Below are 16,708 nucleotides of genomic sequence, written 5' to 3'. Positions count from 1 at the left end.
AACCACATTTTAGCTTACCAGAGAACCCTAAATTATATACAAAATGGTGTCTGTGTGATTTCTGTAAATACCATTTACAATTCAACTCTTCTGTCAGAAGCTCTTCTGTGTGTCCCTGACGAGCTGAACAGAACTGTAATGAGGAACAGACCTATCCTCCCAGCCTTTCAATCTCTTGAGGAACAACTGGGGACAGCTGCAGAGGATGGAAACAAGAATGGTACAATTAAATTATTACTGCACTTACTGGTATCTCATTCTGAAAACCATCAGCAGGTCGCTACAAGGTGTCCTGCAACAGCAGACACGCAAAGGAGGTCAGTCACAGTTTTCTCACAATACCATTCAATCTTCTGCTTTTAGGTCAGGTTTTCCAGCAAAATAGCAGGGAATGCAGTGTACCAGCAGCAACAGAGCAATGCCTCATATGTATTTCTCATACTACTTCGGATTTAAGATTCTAACTCAAATTAGCTCAGATTATGAGCAGTTGGTCTAGGAAACCTATTTTTCCCACTTCCTCCTGTGTATGGAAGGCACCAGGAGAGATTTTCCACCATTGCCCTGAGCCAGTTAGTTGAAAAGATTCCTGCCAAGCTGTATCCTGCCATGTCTTTACTTCATGCATTTCCATATTTTGGAACAGCCTTTTTTGAGGTTTTATTTTCACACAATGGAAAGTTGCCAAAGGATGTATCTGATTTTACCATTTATCATCTCCTGTGGAAAAACAGGCTTGGATCCCTGTATTAGTCTCAGATATCACAACTGAAAGTAAACACACTGCATACAAGATGCACTGATTTATTAATAGAATAAACCTGAAATGTAGTGACATGTTTTACCACTGTTCAAGCCATGGAGACAATCACTGCCTCATTTATAGACTCGGTGGTGTCATTCAGCAACTCATTCATAAACTCAGACCCAAAACATCCAGGTCAGGTATTCCAGGAACCATTCCCACACTTCCCTGGTACCAAGAGGTTAACTGTGAGTGCAGTCCCCATGGTTTGCAGCTGCAGTCAGTCTAGGGGAGATTTTCCTATGTTCTCTTTTCATTCCTGAGGCTTTCTCCACCTGGAATAGCTTTTTAAAGCCTTTCAACAGCAGTTCAGCAAATCAGCTGAGCTTTTGTGGGGTACTAACCTGCTCTTCAGGCAAGAAAATGCATTAAATGTTCTACAAAAATAGGCTTATTTCCAATATACTGTGGGGATTATTCATTACAAGATGAATTACTGGCTAATTATGGCTAATTATTGCCACTTTGAGGCAACTACAACAGAGAAAATCTCTGCAACAGAACAGCTTTAAATGTAACACACTCTTTTGTGTGTTTCTGCTTCTACATTCTGCAGTGTCTTAAACTGTAACCCATCATTTTTGTTACACCTTAGCAGCTGTGATTTCATAGCTAATAGTGTTATCAGTGAACAGCCTTATGATTCAGCATTGTCTGATAAGTATGAGGTATTACAACTAACTTTGCAGTTTGCCTCAATATGCAAATTTCTCTTAATTCAGGAACGAGTAACCTCTAGGAAGGCAATTAATGAAAGCACTTGGGTTTCACAGCATGAGAAACTGTTGGAAGCTAATCTCTTATGGATACAAAGGAAGACAAACATCCTATTGCAGTTGTCAGAAGGTGTTCTGAAGCAGACTGAGGTTTCTCCTGTAGGTATCTTTCTCTTGCACACTGCTCAGAACAGGCATCTGTGGATATCAAAAAGCTGAAAATCTTTGGATAATCTCTACTGTTCACTTCCAAGTGTCCTGTTTCAGGAAGGTACAAAAGCCCATGAAGAGCTGGGCAATAGAACATGAACATACACCAGAATGATGATAGATGATGAACCTCAAACGTGTCTTGTGGAAATAAAAGAGATTTTAAAATTTGAAAACAATAAAAAAGGAAAAGAGAAATGAAGTGCATATTACTGGCACTGCTGAAGCCCAGATACAACATACAGCCACTAGCCTGCAAGAGTACCTCATCCATAACCACTGGTGCATCTAGCAGTCATGTGGCAGAAGAAGCTGGGGAGCTTCCTGAAGTCACATTTACTGCCTGAGTTTGGCTGTCCACGTTGGAGAGGGATTTGGTCCTGGGGTTTTGAGACTGTTCAGAAACTGCAGAAGAAGCAGCAGCAGCATGGTCAGCCTGCTGGCTCTCCTGCCCCACACCACTGGGAGCAGGGTTCTCCTGGGCTGTCCCAGTGTGGCTGGACTGTCTCCCTCCTTCTGCCTCCTGTTGCTGCAGCATCTGTTCCACCTCGATCTCCAGCTCCAGATTTTCCTCATCAGCCTCCACGTCCAGCTGCTGCATTAGCTCCTCCAGCTTCCTGGCCTTGCGGAGCTCGTTCTGCTGGATGATGGTGCACAGGTGCTCTGTCAGGTGCTCCTTGATCTCCGTCTTGTGCTGCAGGTCCAGCTTGGCAGCCACGTACTCGGACTCGGCCTTGTCATAGCGCTTCCTGCAAAACCACCAGCATTTCTGGAGGGTTAATTCTCACAGCACCTCACACCCTGACACAGGGACAGGCACTTAAAGAATCCCTGGAATGCAAAGTGCTCTGCAATGCACTGTGCCAGCTGTTCATGACATGCTGCCACATTAGCAAGAGGGAACTGATCGAATAAGAGTGAACTGATCGAAACTTCTCTGGACACTGGGGGCTCTGCTGTTGTGTATTCCAAGAGTTAAATTGCTCAGATTGAATCACAAACACCCATTTTTGCTGCCTGTTTGAAGAGATGCATCACTGGCAGCGGAAAGAACCCATCAGAAACAGCAGTATTTTCACACTTCTAACAAACACCCACTCAGTGAACTGAAACACCACCAAGCAGTCAGGTGTTGTTGTAACCCAACCACCCCCCACAGACACAGATGCTCGATGGAGCACGTTGACATTTTGGATCATGTGCTTTTCTGGCCACTCATATCCACGTTCAGAAAATCAGGGGCAGCACAGACTGACACAGCACATGACATCAACACAGATGTAGAACTTTATTGCAAGTATTCGTCTCGACACTCACCTCCTGCCAATTTGCACTTCCTGTCATGACAAATACAGCAAAAAGGGAATATTCTAAGTATTTATTGAGTTAACACACAGAGAATATCTAGGCCTTTAATGGCTGGTATCCACATTAATGATGCATCTTTCACTACAACAGCGAACCTGTGTGTTAATTCTAATTAAAAGATAGATGCAATCCTGCTCATCAGGAAAGGGAACACACAAAAGCTTTTGCAGCCTGACTAGAGAGCACTCATAAAACTAGTATTAGTAAGGTGGTTGAATAAAGAATCCAGCTCTTGTATAAAACCAGATTCCAATATCTGCTCAAACAAAGCAACGGAAAGATAGGAGAGGTCCTTTGCTTAGTGAAACAGAAGGAAGTAAGACACAGAAAAGCCTTCCCCAATATCTTCTTTCCTATATTAACCACATGATTTTCACCCAGCTGTAAAGGCTATGTCTGCAGTGGGCAGAAGATGCCCACTTGTTTTTCCCTCTCAAGAAAGTCAAGATTTCTCTGGGTCAGATACCTGAAGTGGCAAAACTAAAGCTATGTTGGAGGCATCTGCACAGCTAAAGCTTTGGACTGGATTCCCACCTATTAGTCACACTGTATTTACAAAAATTCTATTCCACAGCAATTGTCAAATGTTGCTAACTAAGTATGTGCTCAGGACTATTGAATATTGCAATTTTTGACCCACTGAAATGCCTTGTGTTTTAGCCCTAGAACAAAAGGCAAATGAAAAGAAATTGCTTAAAAAGATTCCACTTGAAAGTAAATTGCCTTTGGCTCATATTGCATAAAAACAACACTGGAAGTATCTGCCCCACACTGGCCACACAAATCTCTCCCTCAAGAAAACACCTCCTAAATTAATGAAAGTCATTAAGATTTTGGTGAAGTTTACCCACTTGTCTTACTAGCATCTCCTTTTGCTACTGTCATTAAAAACTGCTTTCCTAATGTCAAGGGCTGCTTGCCCTCTTTAGCCACTAAGCATTTCAAATAGATACATTATTACAAAACTTGGGGGAGATTTCAGGAGCATTTAATGTTTTTAGAAACAGATGAAACCTAAAATCCATTGAAATGTTTTTCCTCTTGAGGACATGAAATTCTGGATTCACATGCAATCAGCTACACTAACTACAGTTACTTTTAGACATTTCAAATGATAATTACACCAAAGAAATCCTAATTTTTTTAGCTACCACTGCTATTTTTTTCAAGACTAATTACCAGCTTTATTGGCCTGTGGTCATGGTATGGCAGAAGTCAGAAGGAGAAATGAGCATTTAACACATTGAATGGTGAACCAGAAACCGCGAGTGAACATTTCTGCTTTATGAACCGGCTGCACAAACACGCTGCTGTTTATCTACTGATGTTGTGGTTTACCCACAGCTAATGGGGTGTTCCCATTAATTTCTTGCCTTTAAGGAACTCATCACACCCAGAATGATTAAAGGCACATTGTGATGGGTTAAAAGCTTCCCTCTTCCTTCAATTTTTGGTCTTAGTTGCAGAAATACTTCAGCAGGATTATATGTTTGAAGCTTAATCGGTCCCATTGATTCCAGCAGGACCAGAGCTGTCATGCACAAGCAAATTTTCCTGAACAGGATTTTCATTTCAGGACTTTTCAAGAAAAACCTCTTTCCCCCTGAGATGAAATAACCTTGAAACAGTAAAGCAGGGCTCATGGATAACTGCACACTTAAAGCAGGACCTATGTCTTGTGACAACAGTCTCCAGTCAGAAAACCTGCTTCAGTTCCCAGATTCCAAGGGAAAAATTAGGAAATAAGCAGCATAATTTTACTTCCAGATCTGAAAGCCCCCCAGACTGTGACTGCTTCAACTACACATTATTACAGTGACAGGACTTCATTAGTGCTTCAGTGAGAGGAAGCAGCATTTTCCCCTCCCCTCAGGCAGGGCTGCTCCCTGTCCCTCCTCCCTGGTGTCACTTACCGGGCATAGGAGTAGTCCAGGCTGGCCTGGTCGATGCGGTTCCTCAGGATCCCGATGTCAGCAGACACCATGTCATCCAGAGCCTGCAGCTCCTTCTGAATCCTCTTCAGTTTCACTGTTTCAGCTTGAGTTCTTTTGGATCTGCAAAAGGAGGATGATTTTTTTCGTTTTGTTTTGTTTGAATTTCCCTTTCAAGCCTCTCTTCTTGACATCCTTGGCCCCATTTCATTTGCAGAGCAACTGACTTCTTTAGGACCCATTCAGAAGGTTTCTCCTTTATGGTGTAGGGCTTTTGATCTTTCTTAGCATCCACAGGGATCTAAATGCTGCTATTAAAGGACTACGGCAAAATTACGTAATGACTGTAATCAAAGTGCCTCAAATGGATTGTGTTTCTTCACTGTGGAAACGCACAAGAAGCTGCTGTATCTAAGTAGTTCTCAGTGTAAGGAAACAGGAAATGGCTTGGGGGGAAGTGAGAGGGGGAAGGGTTTTTAGCCCTGCAAATATCCCCTTTCAAAGAAGTCCAGTTAGTAGGGGCCAAAAAGTCACCTAACCTAAGCTTGATTTCCATTATGTAAAATTATTCCCAAAAGGCCCAGCCAAATCCCAGTGAAGTGAATGGAAAGCTTTACATCAAACACAAAGGATTTCAATCAAGCCTTATGTAACCTTTTTCAACTAGGCCATTCACTCCTAAGTCCTGAAAACGAAATGTTACTAAGGGCAACAAGCTTTGATGGATTTCACTCCCAAGCAAGCCAAGTGACTTTCCACAAGCTTTTACACCACGTCACTTTGCCACCATTCATCACTACCAGCAAAATGATGCTTCTCAGCCACTGCTTTATACCCAAGGCAGGTCCCTGAAAGCAAGGCTAGGTGTGCAGGCAGTGCCAGCCTCTCTCATTCAACCAGCTGATGCAGGTGGGGGGGAACAGACACCCTGTGGTACTGCTGGGAGCCTGAGGAAGGGCTCTGAGTGGCAGAAGTAACTCCTTAGCTGTCACCTTCCTGTCTGGCCTCTCCTCGGGCTTTGTTTCCAGGAGGAAGAACCAGACCTGGTGGCCACACCCATGTTTGATGTCCTACAGTGACTCAGAAAAAAGGGCTTGTGCTCTATCTCTGCCTGGCAAAGGGAAATGAAATTTTTAGGACTTTAGCACAGTACAGGCTGTGTTCACCTGTGCTACCCAAGGGCTCTGATGGGCAGAATTTAACACAGGCCTGGGAGAGCAATGCAAGCCTAAAAACTTCACATCATTGTCCTTGATCCAGTGTTATCAGCTGTTCCAACATCCTTCCCTAAAAACTTTGCCTTCCCTGGAGTCTTAAACTACCTTGGTGCCATAAAGCCTGGTCCCCTGAAGAGCAAGAGCTAAAAACTGTGAGAATATGTGCAATTTCCTAATTCCTAGTCATCCAGTGGTAAAACAGTACCTTCTTAAAGCTGATCATGTTCTCTTTTCACACACGTTTCATTTTCACACACTAATGAGCCAAAAGTCCAAACAGAAACAGCTTCTTCTCACAGGTTACGAATCAAACTTTCATTACATCCAGCAAAAACAAACCAGGACCAGAACACAGCCAAGCATCTGAGCACCCCAACTTCCAAACATGACCTCACTAACAAATTTAAGGACTTCAGCTAATCCTCCAGTTGTGTAATAACTTTTCCATCTGTGCACAGAGCTGCAGCTTGGGAAGTGTGAAAAGCTTAGTCACAACTTCTTAGCCAGCACTTGTCATCCAAGGAAAATGTCCATCACAGCTACTCACAGAGCACAGAGAAGAGGAAAAAGTGGCATTTAATTCAAGATATGAAACTGGTTGCAGAAAAAGAGTAAGCCCTTGCCCAGGCCCAGCCTCACCTCTCAGCAATGGCTCTGGCCAGAAGTGCCTTCTTGCGTTTATTCTTCTCTTCGATCAGCCGCTGCTCCTGCTGGAGGATTTCCCACCGGGACTTTTCCTGCCTGCTCATTGACAAGAACATCAAAATTAATATGAAGTTCATTTCTTTCCCTGCTGCCCATACTGGAACACAAATATTCACCATCATATATTCTGGAGCAAACTCTTAAAAGAGTCGAAGGAACAATAAACAGGTTGTGGTTCTGAGGAAAGAGGAATCATCTGCAAGAAGCCATTCAGACCCATAAAACATTTCCAGATGAAATCTGCTGATCAGAACTAAAATCTGCATAATCCATAAAACAGATTCTTTCACAGGTCTGCTTCACAGTACAGCTCCCAAATAATTAAAGGGATATAAATGAAATGTTATGAGTTATAATGAAAACGAGCAGCAAGGAAGAACCAGAATTTGCTTTTGCCACCACTAAAAGACTGATATCGATTCCATTTCCTAGGCTACATCTCCTAAGAGATACAACCACCCCAAAGGATGGAAGGCCAGCTCTCAGGTGAGCGGGCACAACCCGTGGTAGGATTCAGGAGAAACAAAGAACTATTTGCTGCTTTCCATCCCACTGTGTTCTTCATGCCCTCACTCAAGAAGCCCAAACATAAAAAAGCCCCGAACAACTCAGCTACTAACAAACACTTCTGCACATCTCTTCAGATTTGTCCTCATCACCCCATTCCTAAAACCTCACACACAGAAATATTTTTAGTAAGACTTAAATTCAAGCATCCAGGCTGAGAAGAAGCCAGCATATTCAGGAGGTGACTGTTGCAGCTAAATGTCATTTGCTTTCACCAGTGTGCAAAAATTCTCAGCAAAGCTCCAGCTGTTTTCTCTGCAGACAAACAGTGTCTATGCTTTTCCCACCACAAAAATGAGATGAACAGCCAGTACTACTGGTGAGCTGCACCCACAGCAGGAATTTCAGTTCTCAAAGTGCTGCTACCCTGGTGCAGGGAGTGCAGGCAGGTGATCCCAACCCAGGAGCCGGGCAGGGAAATCACAGGCAGCACAACCACCAGCCACAGCCTCTCAAGGCCCATCTCCACAAAACAGAACCTCCTGGATCCTTCTGAGTTTAGAATTTGAGAGAAGCCATGTGCTGCTTCCCCACACAGATGCTGCCTCGAAGAAAATGGAATGATTTGATCTCTTAGAACTTCCCATCAGACACACGAAAGTTGACTTCACAACCAAAGAACGAATCAATACAGAATAACAAACCCCACCCCTTGATTTTACCGACTTACTAACAATTCCACTTTCTTTCTCTCCCCTTGGCCGTTGGGCTTTGCAGGGCAAGGCTGGGCACTGTCCCTGCCATTGCAGGACGGTGTCACTCCCTCCTGCTGCTTGTGGCTGTCCCTTGGCCTCTGATCCCCAGGGGCTGGCCCGGGCTGCTGGGGGTGACAAGGTTTGGGTTGTGGCGCAGAAAGCAGCTGCTCTGGAGTGACAGAGGCTGCTCCTCCCTGCAGCCCCAGCCTCTCGCTTTGCTGCTGGAGGGCTTTTTCCCGTTGCAATTGCTTCCGAGTCTTGGGCACAGCCTGGGGGCGAGGCTGCTGCTGCTGGGGCTGCGAGGGCTCGTACAAATCTGTCGGTGGAGAAACAGGATTAAAAACAAATCTCAGTATCAAAGACAGGCTCTTACAGAGGTGTTCAGGGCAAGCAAAAACCAAAATAAGGAAAAAAATCACAAGGCAGGGTGTCATGGGAAGGCAATGTGGGGGAAACCTCAGGAAGCTGGAAAGGTTTTGTAAGCCTAAGATTCAGGAATTTTCAATGATACTGCTATCCCTAAGTGAGGAGAGGGAGGAATTAGAGGCCTGGACTGCAGGCCTGAAAGAGAAACCATAGGTGGGAGTGAGGTGACTCTCGGGATAATCATGACGAGGCACATCTAGGGCTAAGGAAGGGTTCCTGCCAGCCTGGCGGGCAAACTGAGGTTATAAAGTGAAGAACGGGGAAGAAGGAGGTGACACGCGGGCAAAGAGGAGCCTGGGAACATGAGGGGGACGTTGGGCAGAGATCTGGGTGCAAGGAGATGGAGAGTCCGGGATTTTGGGGACTTTTGTCGGAGAAGCTGCGGGTGGAGAGACGGGGCTGGATGAGAGGGACCGAGGGGCTCCCCGGGGCCAGCGCAGGCGTTTGGTGCGGGGATGGAGCGGCTGAGCTGAGGGCATGGACAGAGGTGTGCAGGGGCTGAGGGGAGCGATAGAAGTGTAGATGGAGGGGCTGAGGGAAGGGTTAGAGGTATGAATGGACAGGGTGAGTGAGGGGAGGGATAGGAGTGTGAATGAAGCGGCTGAGAGGAGAGACAGAGATGCGGCGGGAGGGGCTGAGGGGAAGGACAGAGGTGCGGGTGCAGGGGCCGCGGAGATGGGGCGGAGATGGGGCGCTGAGGGGCGATGGGAGGCAGGTGCAGCTGCGGGGGCTGACGGGGTGCCCAGGCCCAGGCCCTTCCTCCGCGCCGCTCCGGGCCCCGCTGTCCCCCACTCCCCGGGAGCGGTCCGGTCCGTACCTGGGCGCTGCCCCCGCAGCCGCCGCAGCTCCTCCTGCGAGAAGCCGGCCCAGGCCTCGGCCATGGCGCTCCCTCCTCCTCCTCCCGCCGCGCAGGGCCCGCGGCTGCCCCGCCACCGCCGCGCCGCCGCCGCAGGCGCACGCCGCGGACAGCCGGGGACCTCGCGCCGCCGCCGCAGGCGAACGCCGCGGACAGCCGGGGGCCTCGCGCCGCGGCGGCGGCGGGGCGGGCAAGATGGCGGCCTGAGGGAAGGGGAGACAGAGAGAGGGAATGGCGCTCGCCCGTGCTCCGGGAAAAATCTGCTCGAGTGGGCACATCCCCGCGGCTCCTGAGAACATAGTGCCGTTAAGAGTCGCAGAGTCAATTAGGTTGGAAAAGACTTCTGAGCTCATCGAGTCCGACCTGTGACCGAGCAGGGCTCAGTGGGTCTGAAATGGAGAGGGGAAGCCTCTCCCGAAAAAAGCAAACAAACTTCAAGGAACATCACACGTACCCCCATGCAATTTGTAACTCGCAATTAAGTAGTTGTAAGCAGGTGAGATCCTGCTCCAGCATGTCTAGTAAGTTACAGTGACAACATTGTGAGGAAATCAGGGAATCCAGGAATATGCTTTGGGCTGGAAGGAACTTTAAAGTTGAAACAGTTGCAGACCCTTGTGATGGGCAGGGGCATCTTCCACTGGACCAGATTGCTCCAAGCCTTGTCCAGCCTGGCCTTGAACATTTCCAGGGATGGAGCATCCACAACTTCTCTGGGCAGCCTGTGCCACAGAGCCTCACCACCCTCACAGGAAAGAACTTCCTAATATTTAAACTCAATCTCTCCTCTTTTAGTTTAAAACTGTTCCCTCTTGTCCCATCAAAATGTGCCCACGTAAAAAGTCACTTTCCCTCTTTTTCTATAAGCCCTGGGAAACCATCAGGGAAAATACTATTTTGCCCATAGTGGTGTTTTTTTAAGATCTGCTTTGACCATTGTGCTTTTACCATTTGACAAGAAGACACACACTCGCTTTCACCCTTGGTATAAACTGAAAAGACCCCACATCTTACAGCATTATCCCTCAGTATCCATGGAAAAAAAACATTTTTCTGCCTGTCCTAACCCCTTGTGGCTGCTGCAATCCTGTCGGTGCCCTATGGACGAGTTCGTCTCCCGGGGGCAGAGCCGGCACAGAGGCACCAGTCCCTGGTTTAGCTGCAGCAGCCCCGGGGCCTGGAGGCTTAAATAATCCATAAGGGGCGGTAAACGGGAATGTTTCCAGTGCACCTCCCTGCCCGGCTCCAATCTGTGGGGGATTAGTCAGGCTCCGGAGCACTCCAGGGTCCCTGAGCCGATCCCTGACTCCGTGCGGAGCTCGGGATTTACGCGGCCGCGCCTCCGGTCCTGCCGTGACTAATTTATCCCATCAATGGTGCCCGCAGGGATCGCTCCCCGGGCTGGTGGGCCTTGGGTGTTTCTGAGGGGAGCCCAGTGCCCTGGGGTAACATGAGTTCTTCACCTGCAGCTGAGCCTTGGTGCCGAGCAGAGAGGCTGATGCAGCGGAGGAGGAGAGTGTGGTTATCTGGTGCAGGGTGTCCTCCCTGGGTCAGCCCCGGGCAGAGGGGTGCCGAGCAGCCCTTCACACAGGATTATGGCTCCTCTGGAAAACCTGACTGGGCACAGGAGACATCTGAATGAGAACCATAATCCAGCCTTGAATGGAATGCTCTCAGACTCCAGGGAGTACAGATGGCAGAACCAGGCATCGCCTTGAATTTTACAATGGAACAATGTTGGCCAGCCCTACAAAGGTTGGCTTACAACAAGGTGTAGGCACCTAATTCCCTTTGAGACGACTATATAAGAATCATGTATCTAAATCTGGTGTCTAAATCACATTAATGGGCTGTACCAAACCCAGAGATATCGACAGAATGTACTTCACCAAGTACAAACACCAGCTCTCATCCTGAACCTCAGTTCTTTCTTCTTGCAAGTTTCAGCACTACAAACAAGAGTGAAGCACCATATCCACTTTATTGCTGCAGATATTCCAGCCACAAAGCTCCCACGTGTTTTATAGAAAAAGTAGAAAGAGTTTGGAGTTGTTAACTCCGAAGCTATGGGCAAAGCAGCAATCGCTGTTAACAGTTTCCATCAGGCCGACGTTTAATTGCCAGCCGTTGGGGCAGCCTGCTCCAGGAACAATTACGGCGTGGTGAAGTCATTTCACGGGGCATTTACCAACAGCAGGCTCAGAAAACAGAGGCTGGCCGTGTTCTCCGTCTGATGAAAGCCCCGTGAACAGAACACGGTGCTGAATGTTTCCCACCTAGGAATGAAATGTTTTCCAGGCAAATGCTGCTCCAGCACAGCCTGGAGGGGGCAAGATGAGGAGAAAATAGAAACCTTTTCCATCTCCTGGGCCGATACCCTCAGGAACAACACAAACCTTCCTTTTACACCTGGGGCTGGATTTGAGTCCTGTATCTTTTTGTGCTTCAGGAGCTGCTCTCTCAGAGCAGACCTGGAGACCTCCGTGACTGCTGCATCCGTTTTCTCTTGGCCTAATTGCCCTGGAGTCTGGTGAGTAGAAGCAACCAGCACCAACAGATCACAAAAACATCTTTTCTTGTGCAGTTCCCAAATCAGCGTGGAAATGTCATCATGGGCTGGCAAATTGGGCTGCCCAGGTCAGAGCTCAGGGTCAGACCTCAGATGACATTTCAACCCAGGACAGGAGCAATTTGTACCAGGGCATAACATCCATTTGAATTGGTTCCTACTGAAAACTTGTGGGGGTTTTAGGAGCCAAATAAGATATTCTACCAAGGGGCTCCGTGAGTTAGATGTATATTTAAAACTTTATTCTTGCATTGCTCTCCACACTGCCACAGTAACACACAAACATTTTCCCAGTAAAGGACTGAGCCCCAGTGTGAGACAGGGAAAGGCTTGCACAGGGAAGAAGAGTTTCCTTTCTGCTTGCGTTTCAGATGCTATCATGAGCTTCCAAGGACTCAGGACTGTAATTCAAGAGACCTAGGGAAAAAGAAAATCCTGAAAATAACACAGCCAAAAAGTTCCTAAATAAATTTAGCCCTTTTTCTAACAAAAATAAGATTTATCAAATTATATCCATGACAATACTACCCCATCCTTTACCAGATCATAACACAGGCTGGCTTAGGAAGAACCACCATGTCCAGACAAGCTATGGCACTATGTGAGCAAGGAGCAGCTCTTTTCTTTTGATAATAACTCAGGATTTAATTTGTCCTTTAAAATCACTTTTGAGATCCATGAAAATTTATTTTGTTGATTTTCTGCTGGACCGTCTCAGGCTTCAAAGCCTGAGATGAAGAATTTAATTTCTTAGCAGAAGACTGAATTAAAAAGTACAGCATTATTCCTTCTCCTCAGTTTCTGTTTCCTTAACTGCCTGGTAAGTGGGATTAAGTCAGCACTGACATTTCTGGGACCAAGGCAATCTTTTGGTTTGTAAGAATTTCACAGAGGGAAACCAAAATCCACTTATCTAAAGAGCTACTGAGTGGAAAAAAAAAAGTGACATGAAACACCCTGTATTTTTAACAAGATAAACCAAAGGTTTTCAACATCTTTTGATTTGTGGATCTGTACACATTTTCTAGGGAAGAGGCAAACATCCCACGGGTACTCAGAGCCAAACTGGGGAGAGATGGTCCCATAGGGACTTCACAGCATTGCAGGGCTGAACCTGCTCTTCTCTGCACGAGGTGCAGAGCTGGGTGTTTTTGCAGGACACTTCTCATTACAGTGAGGTGTTTGCTTTGAAACTGAGCCTCAAAACTTCTCAGCTTTTCAGGCCCCCACCCCACATTTTCAAGTTTCAACTTTTACCTTAAGATAAGTTTGGCTTTCAAAAACTAAGATCTGAAGCAGAAGGAAGCTCAGCATGCAATATAAATGTTTAAAAAAGAAAGTTAATTGCTACTGACATTTTTTGAGTCTTTCTGTCTTCATGGTGAGTAGTTAAGATAAATTTTCCATACAGACAAACATCTTGTGTAATAATTCCTCATCTTAAAATATTTGCGTTAAAAAAAACCCCTAAACAGGATTAAACCCTGGTTAATTAAAAGCACAATTAAAAAAAAAAAAAAGAAAAGAAAAAGCTGTTAAAATAAAATAAAATTCATTACTACCAGAAATATCCTGAAGATTATAAACTTACAATTTTGGCTGGCACAACCAGAACCGAATAGTAAAACAAGTGGAAATGAGCAATTATTGATATATATTTTTATATAGTTTAAGAAATATTGTTGCAGCTAATTCATTTTAAAAGATCCTATGAATCATTAGAATATTTTATATAACCCCAAGTTTAATATTTCATGACAGTTCTAGAATGCATTTAATTGCATTGCCTAATGTAAAAGACGTAATTCAAATCTTTATACAGAAAAACTAGAAAGCAATTGCTTTCATTCTAACCCTTTGTGTAAAAATTATAATCTAGCTGTCAAAACAGTTGATAAAACTAAAGATTTGAAGAGAAATTTGCTGAAGGTTTGTTATCTTTGGCATAACTTGAGTGATTAGAACCGCTGTGCTAAACAAATTGAGTATTCATCAAACAAACTTATTGTTGTTACACGCTCCAGAGAATGAACTGTGCTTTTTTAGTCTGGATGGGAGGGAAGTGTGGGGGAGAGGACACGATAGTCCTCTTTAAATACATAAAGCACAGCTGTAAAGATACTGGGTGATGTGTTTTCAGGGCCTGTGGAGGATAGGTGAAGAAGAAAGCAAGGCTCGGGCTAGAGATGAGGAGTCAGGGCAGCAAAACATGGAGAGAATTGACCTGAAGACAATCACAGAGTCTCCATTCAGGTATTTTTAACGATAAATGTCTTCTGGGCAAGGTCAGTAAAGCCCTAGGAGAGCGAGATGCAGGTTTGGAGATTTTGGGTGTGTGGATCCCCATGTAGGTTCCAGAGGAGATGGGGACCCACAGACTTGCTGTGGGTTTGGGCTGCTCTGCAACTCTTGACCTTGCTTTCTGCATAATTTATGGTCTGAGCACTGGCCAGCTCCTGACACCTCTCCCAGCCTTGTTGCTGTGACTGTGGTGCTTCCCACACCATTCCCACCTCTTCCCACTGCTGTCACAGCCCCATCACCCTCCCCATGGGCACTCACATTGGCACCAACAGCTGAAACACTTTGGGTGCCAGTCAGTCGTGCAGCTCCTGAAAAAGTCTGTGAAAAAGAAGTTTCACCTCTAAAAGAGTCTATGTGGGAAATTCTTGTGTTTTCAGGGCAAGACAGGAGGACAGATGGCTGCCAAACCCAAGAGACAGCAGTGCTTGTAAGATGTATTTGCCGTACAGTGTTATATGATGTGAAAATTACCATCAAGTGCCAGTTAGCCCCGACATGACAGCTGAGCAGGGTGTGTGTTGGCCAGTTCATGTCTCTCCTTCCAGCTGCACAAGGAGGATGTTGTCCCCTCACCTCTCCCAGCTCTGCAAGGCCACACATTGGGCTGAGACAACTCCCCTCTGCAAGTGACATGCGCTGCTGACCCTCAGGGAGTGGCGAGGGATGCTGCTCCCATCCTGCTGCATTCCACAAAGAGCCCCAGAAGTGCTGCTGTTTGTGTCTGAATCAGTGCAGGCTACTTTGGCTGTCCCTCAGCCCACGTGGCTGAAGGGACACCACATGTTCAGTGCCAAAGGAGGATGTATGACAACACCACACCTATTTGCAAAGCAAGCCCTCATTTTTCCTGTGTCCTTGCAGCAAGACACTTTCCACAAAGCCTTGTTCAGAGCACAGCCACCTTGTTCAGGGTCTCTGGAGGTATCTGCAACACAAATACGAAGCAGAAGAACCAAGAAACTGTGATAAATTTGGTGTAAAAATTCGTGTATAAAATAATAATCCAATGTATAATAAGAATGATGTTAATAAAATGTAAAGTCTAGTAGGTAGAAATCTGTATCCCCAGCCTCCACGGCTCCAGTTGCGAAACAGGACAAGGACCATCAGACTGAAGAAAGATGCTAGCCAGCCCCGATAAGAATCGCATCCTTTCCAATGCAAGGAGAATTCCTTCTTGACGACGATGCAGATTTCATCAACACCCTGGCACGATATGCATACTGGAATCAACATAAGACTGACTGGTACAATTGGCATAAGAAAAGACCTTCCCGGAATGGATCAACGGGACTTGGCAGATCCAGGAAGGCCATCGAAAAGAAATTTGGACTATTTGGCCCACCCTGGACACCTGGACTGCCTCAGGGCAGAAAAATCCTATAAAATGGTGGACTGAGAATCGTTCGGGGTGGATTTGGGCGACCTGTACCCTGGTGTGCAGACCCCTATCCACCCGGCGCGGTGCTGCTAATTTCCTATTTTGTGGTTTTCTCTTTTATTGGTGATCGATATCGTGTTATTAATAAATTGTTTCTTTGTTAATCCGATATTTGCCATTGCATTTATAACAAAACCCATTTGGAGACCAGCAAGATGCAAGCACCTCAGGACACACACTGGTTTGCTTCCCCTCCCCATCCTGCAAACTCTCAAGCTGCACCAGGCACATGTGTGGGGTTAGGACCTGGTACTGCCCTGCAGCCACAAGGAGAGGTGAGGGGAGCCCAGGTCAGCCAGGATGTGCTCAGCATTGCTCTGAGATAGCCCAGCGAATTGTGTGTGCCGCACTCAGTGTCACCCTGAACAAACTCTGCCCGAGTCTGGAGGGGCTGTGCCCCCCCAGCTCCTGCCTCCACCTGCAGCCTTGGCCACCCTGCAGATAAAGCCTGCTACAATTTGGAAATCTTTAAGATGAAACGTTGTATCTTTCCTGCAATAAAGTTCACAAAATGTCGATGCTTTGTCTCTGTAACAAGCACACAAAAAGAAGATATAAAACCCCACGTGTTTATGGATGCTCTCAGTGATCTGCTCTTTGCCAAGGCTGGATCTGTAAGGAGGTTTTCAAAGGATTGCCGTGCTTGGATCTCACCAAGGCTTTAGTGGGTAACTCCTTTCCATGGCTTTGGAAAGTTGCTCCCATTAGTTGGCTGCTGCCTTTCACAATGTTTGTGTAGAAGCTTTTTTTTTTTTTTTTTTTTTTTTTTTTTTTTTTTTTTTTTTTTTTCAGCACTCTCTGCAGAAGACAATGTTTACTTTAGTTTTTGAACAATGCCATGACTGCACACCAGCTGACACCCACAGGCTTACCAGGGCCACGAACTAATGAGGATTTC

The 16,708-nt window shown here is 46.1% G+C and overlaps 1 protein-coding gene across 3 annotated transcripts; it reads right to left on the bottom strand.

Moving 5' to 3' along the window:
- Window positions 1–749: 749 nt before the first annotated feature.
- GORAB (golgin, RAB6 interacting) lies at window positions 750–9,529 on the bottom strand. Of its 3 annotated transcripts, XM_083867512.1 has the most exons (5): window positions 9,458–9,529; window positions 8,182–8,530; window positions 6,887–6,988; window positions 5,013–5,153; window positions 750–2,480 (listed from the first exon to the last, which is right to left on the bottom strand). In XM_083867512.1, exons 1-5 carry the CDS (start codon window positions 9,519–9,521, stop codon window positions 2,027–2,029), a joined length of 1,110 nt encoding a protein of 369 aa, XP_083723638.1. In that variant the 5' UTR covers window positions 9,522–9,529; the 3' UTR covers window positions 750–2,026. The 3 variants fall into 3 exon arrangements, with proteins under 3 accessions (XP_083723638.1, XP_083723636.1, XP_083723637.1); XM_083867510.1 differs by lacking the exon at window positions 9,458–9,529 and having other exon boundaries at window positions 8,182–9,320; XM_083867511.1 differs by lacking the exon at window positions 9,458–9,529 and having other exon boundaries at window positions 8,194–9,320.
- Between the last annotated feature and the right edge of the window lie 7,179 nt (window positions 9,530–16,708).

The sequence above is a fragment of the Zosterops lateralis genome (assembly GCF_965231275.1).
Source record: "Zosterops lateralis genome assembly, chromosome: 9".
In the NCBI taxonomy this organism is placed as follows: domain Eukaryota; kingdom Metazoa; phylum Chordata; class Aves; order Passeriformes; family Zosteropidae; genus Zosterops; species Zosterops lateralis.
The sequence above is the reverse complement of the archived record's forward strand: the minus strand, read 5'-3'. Positions and strand labels throughout refer to the sequence as shown.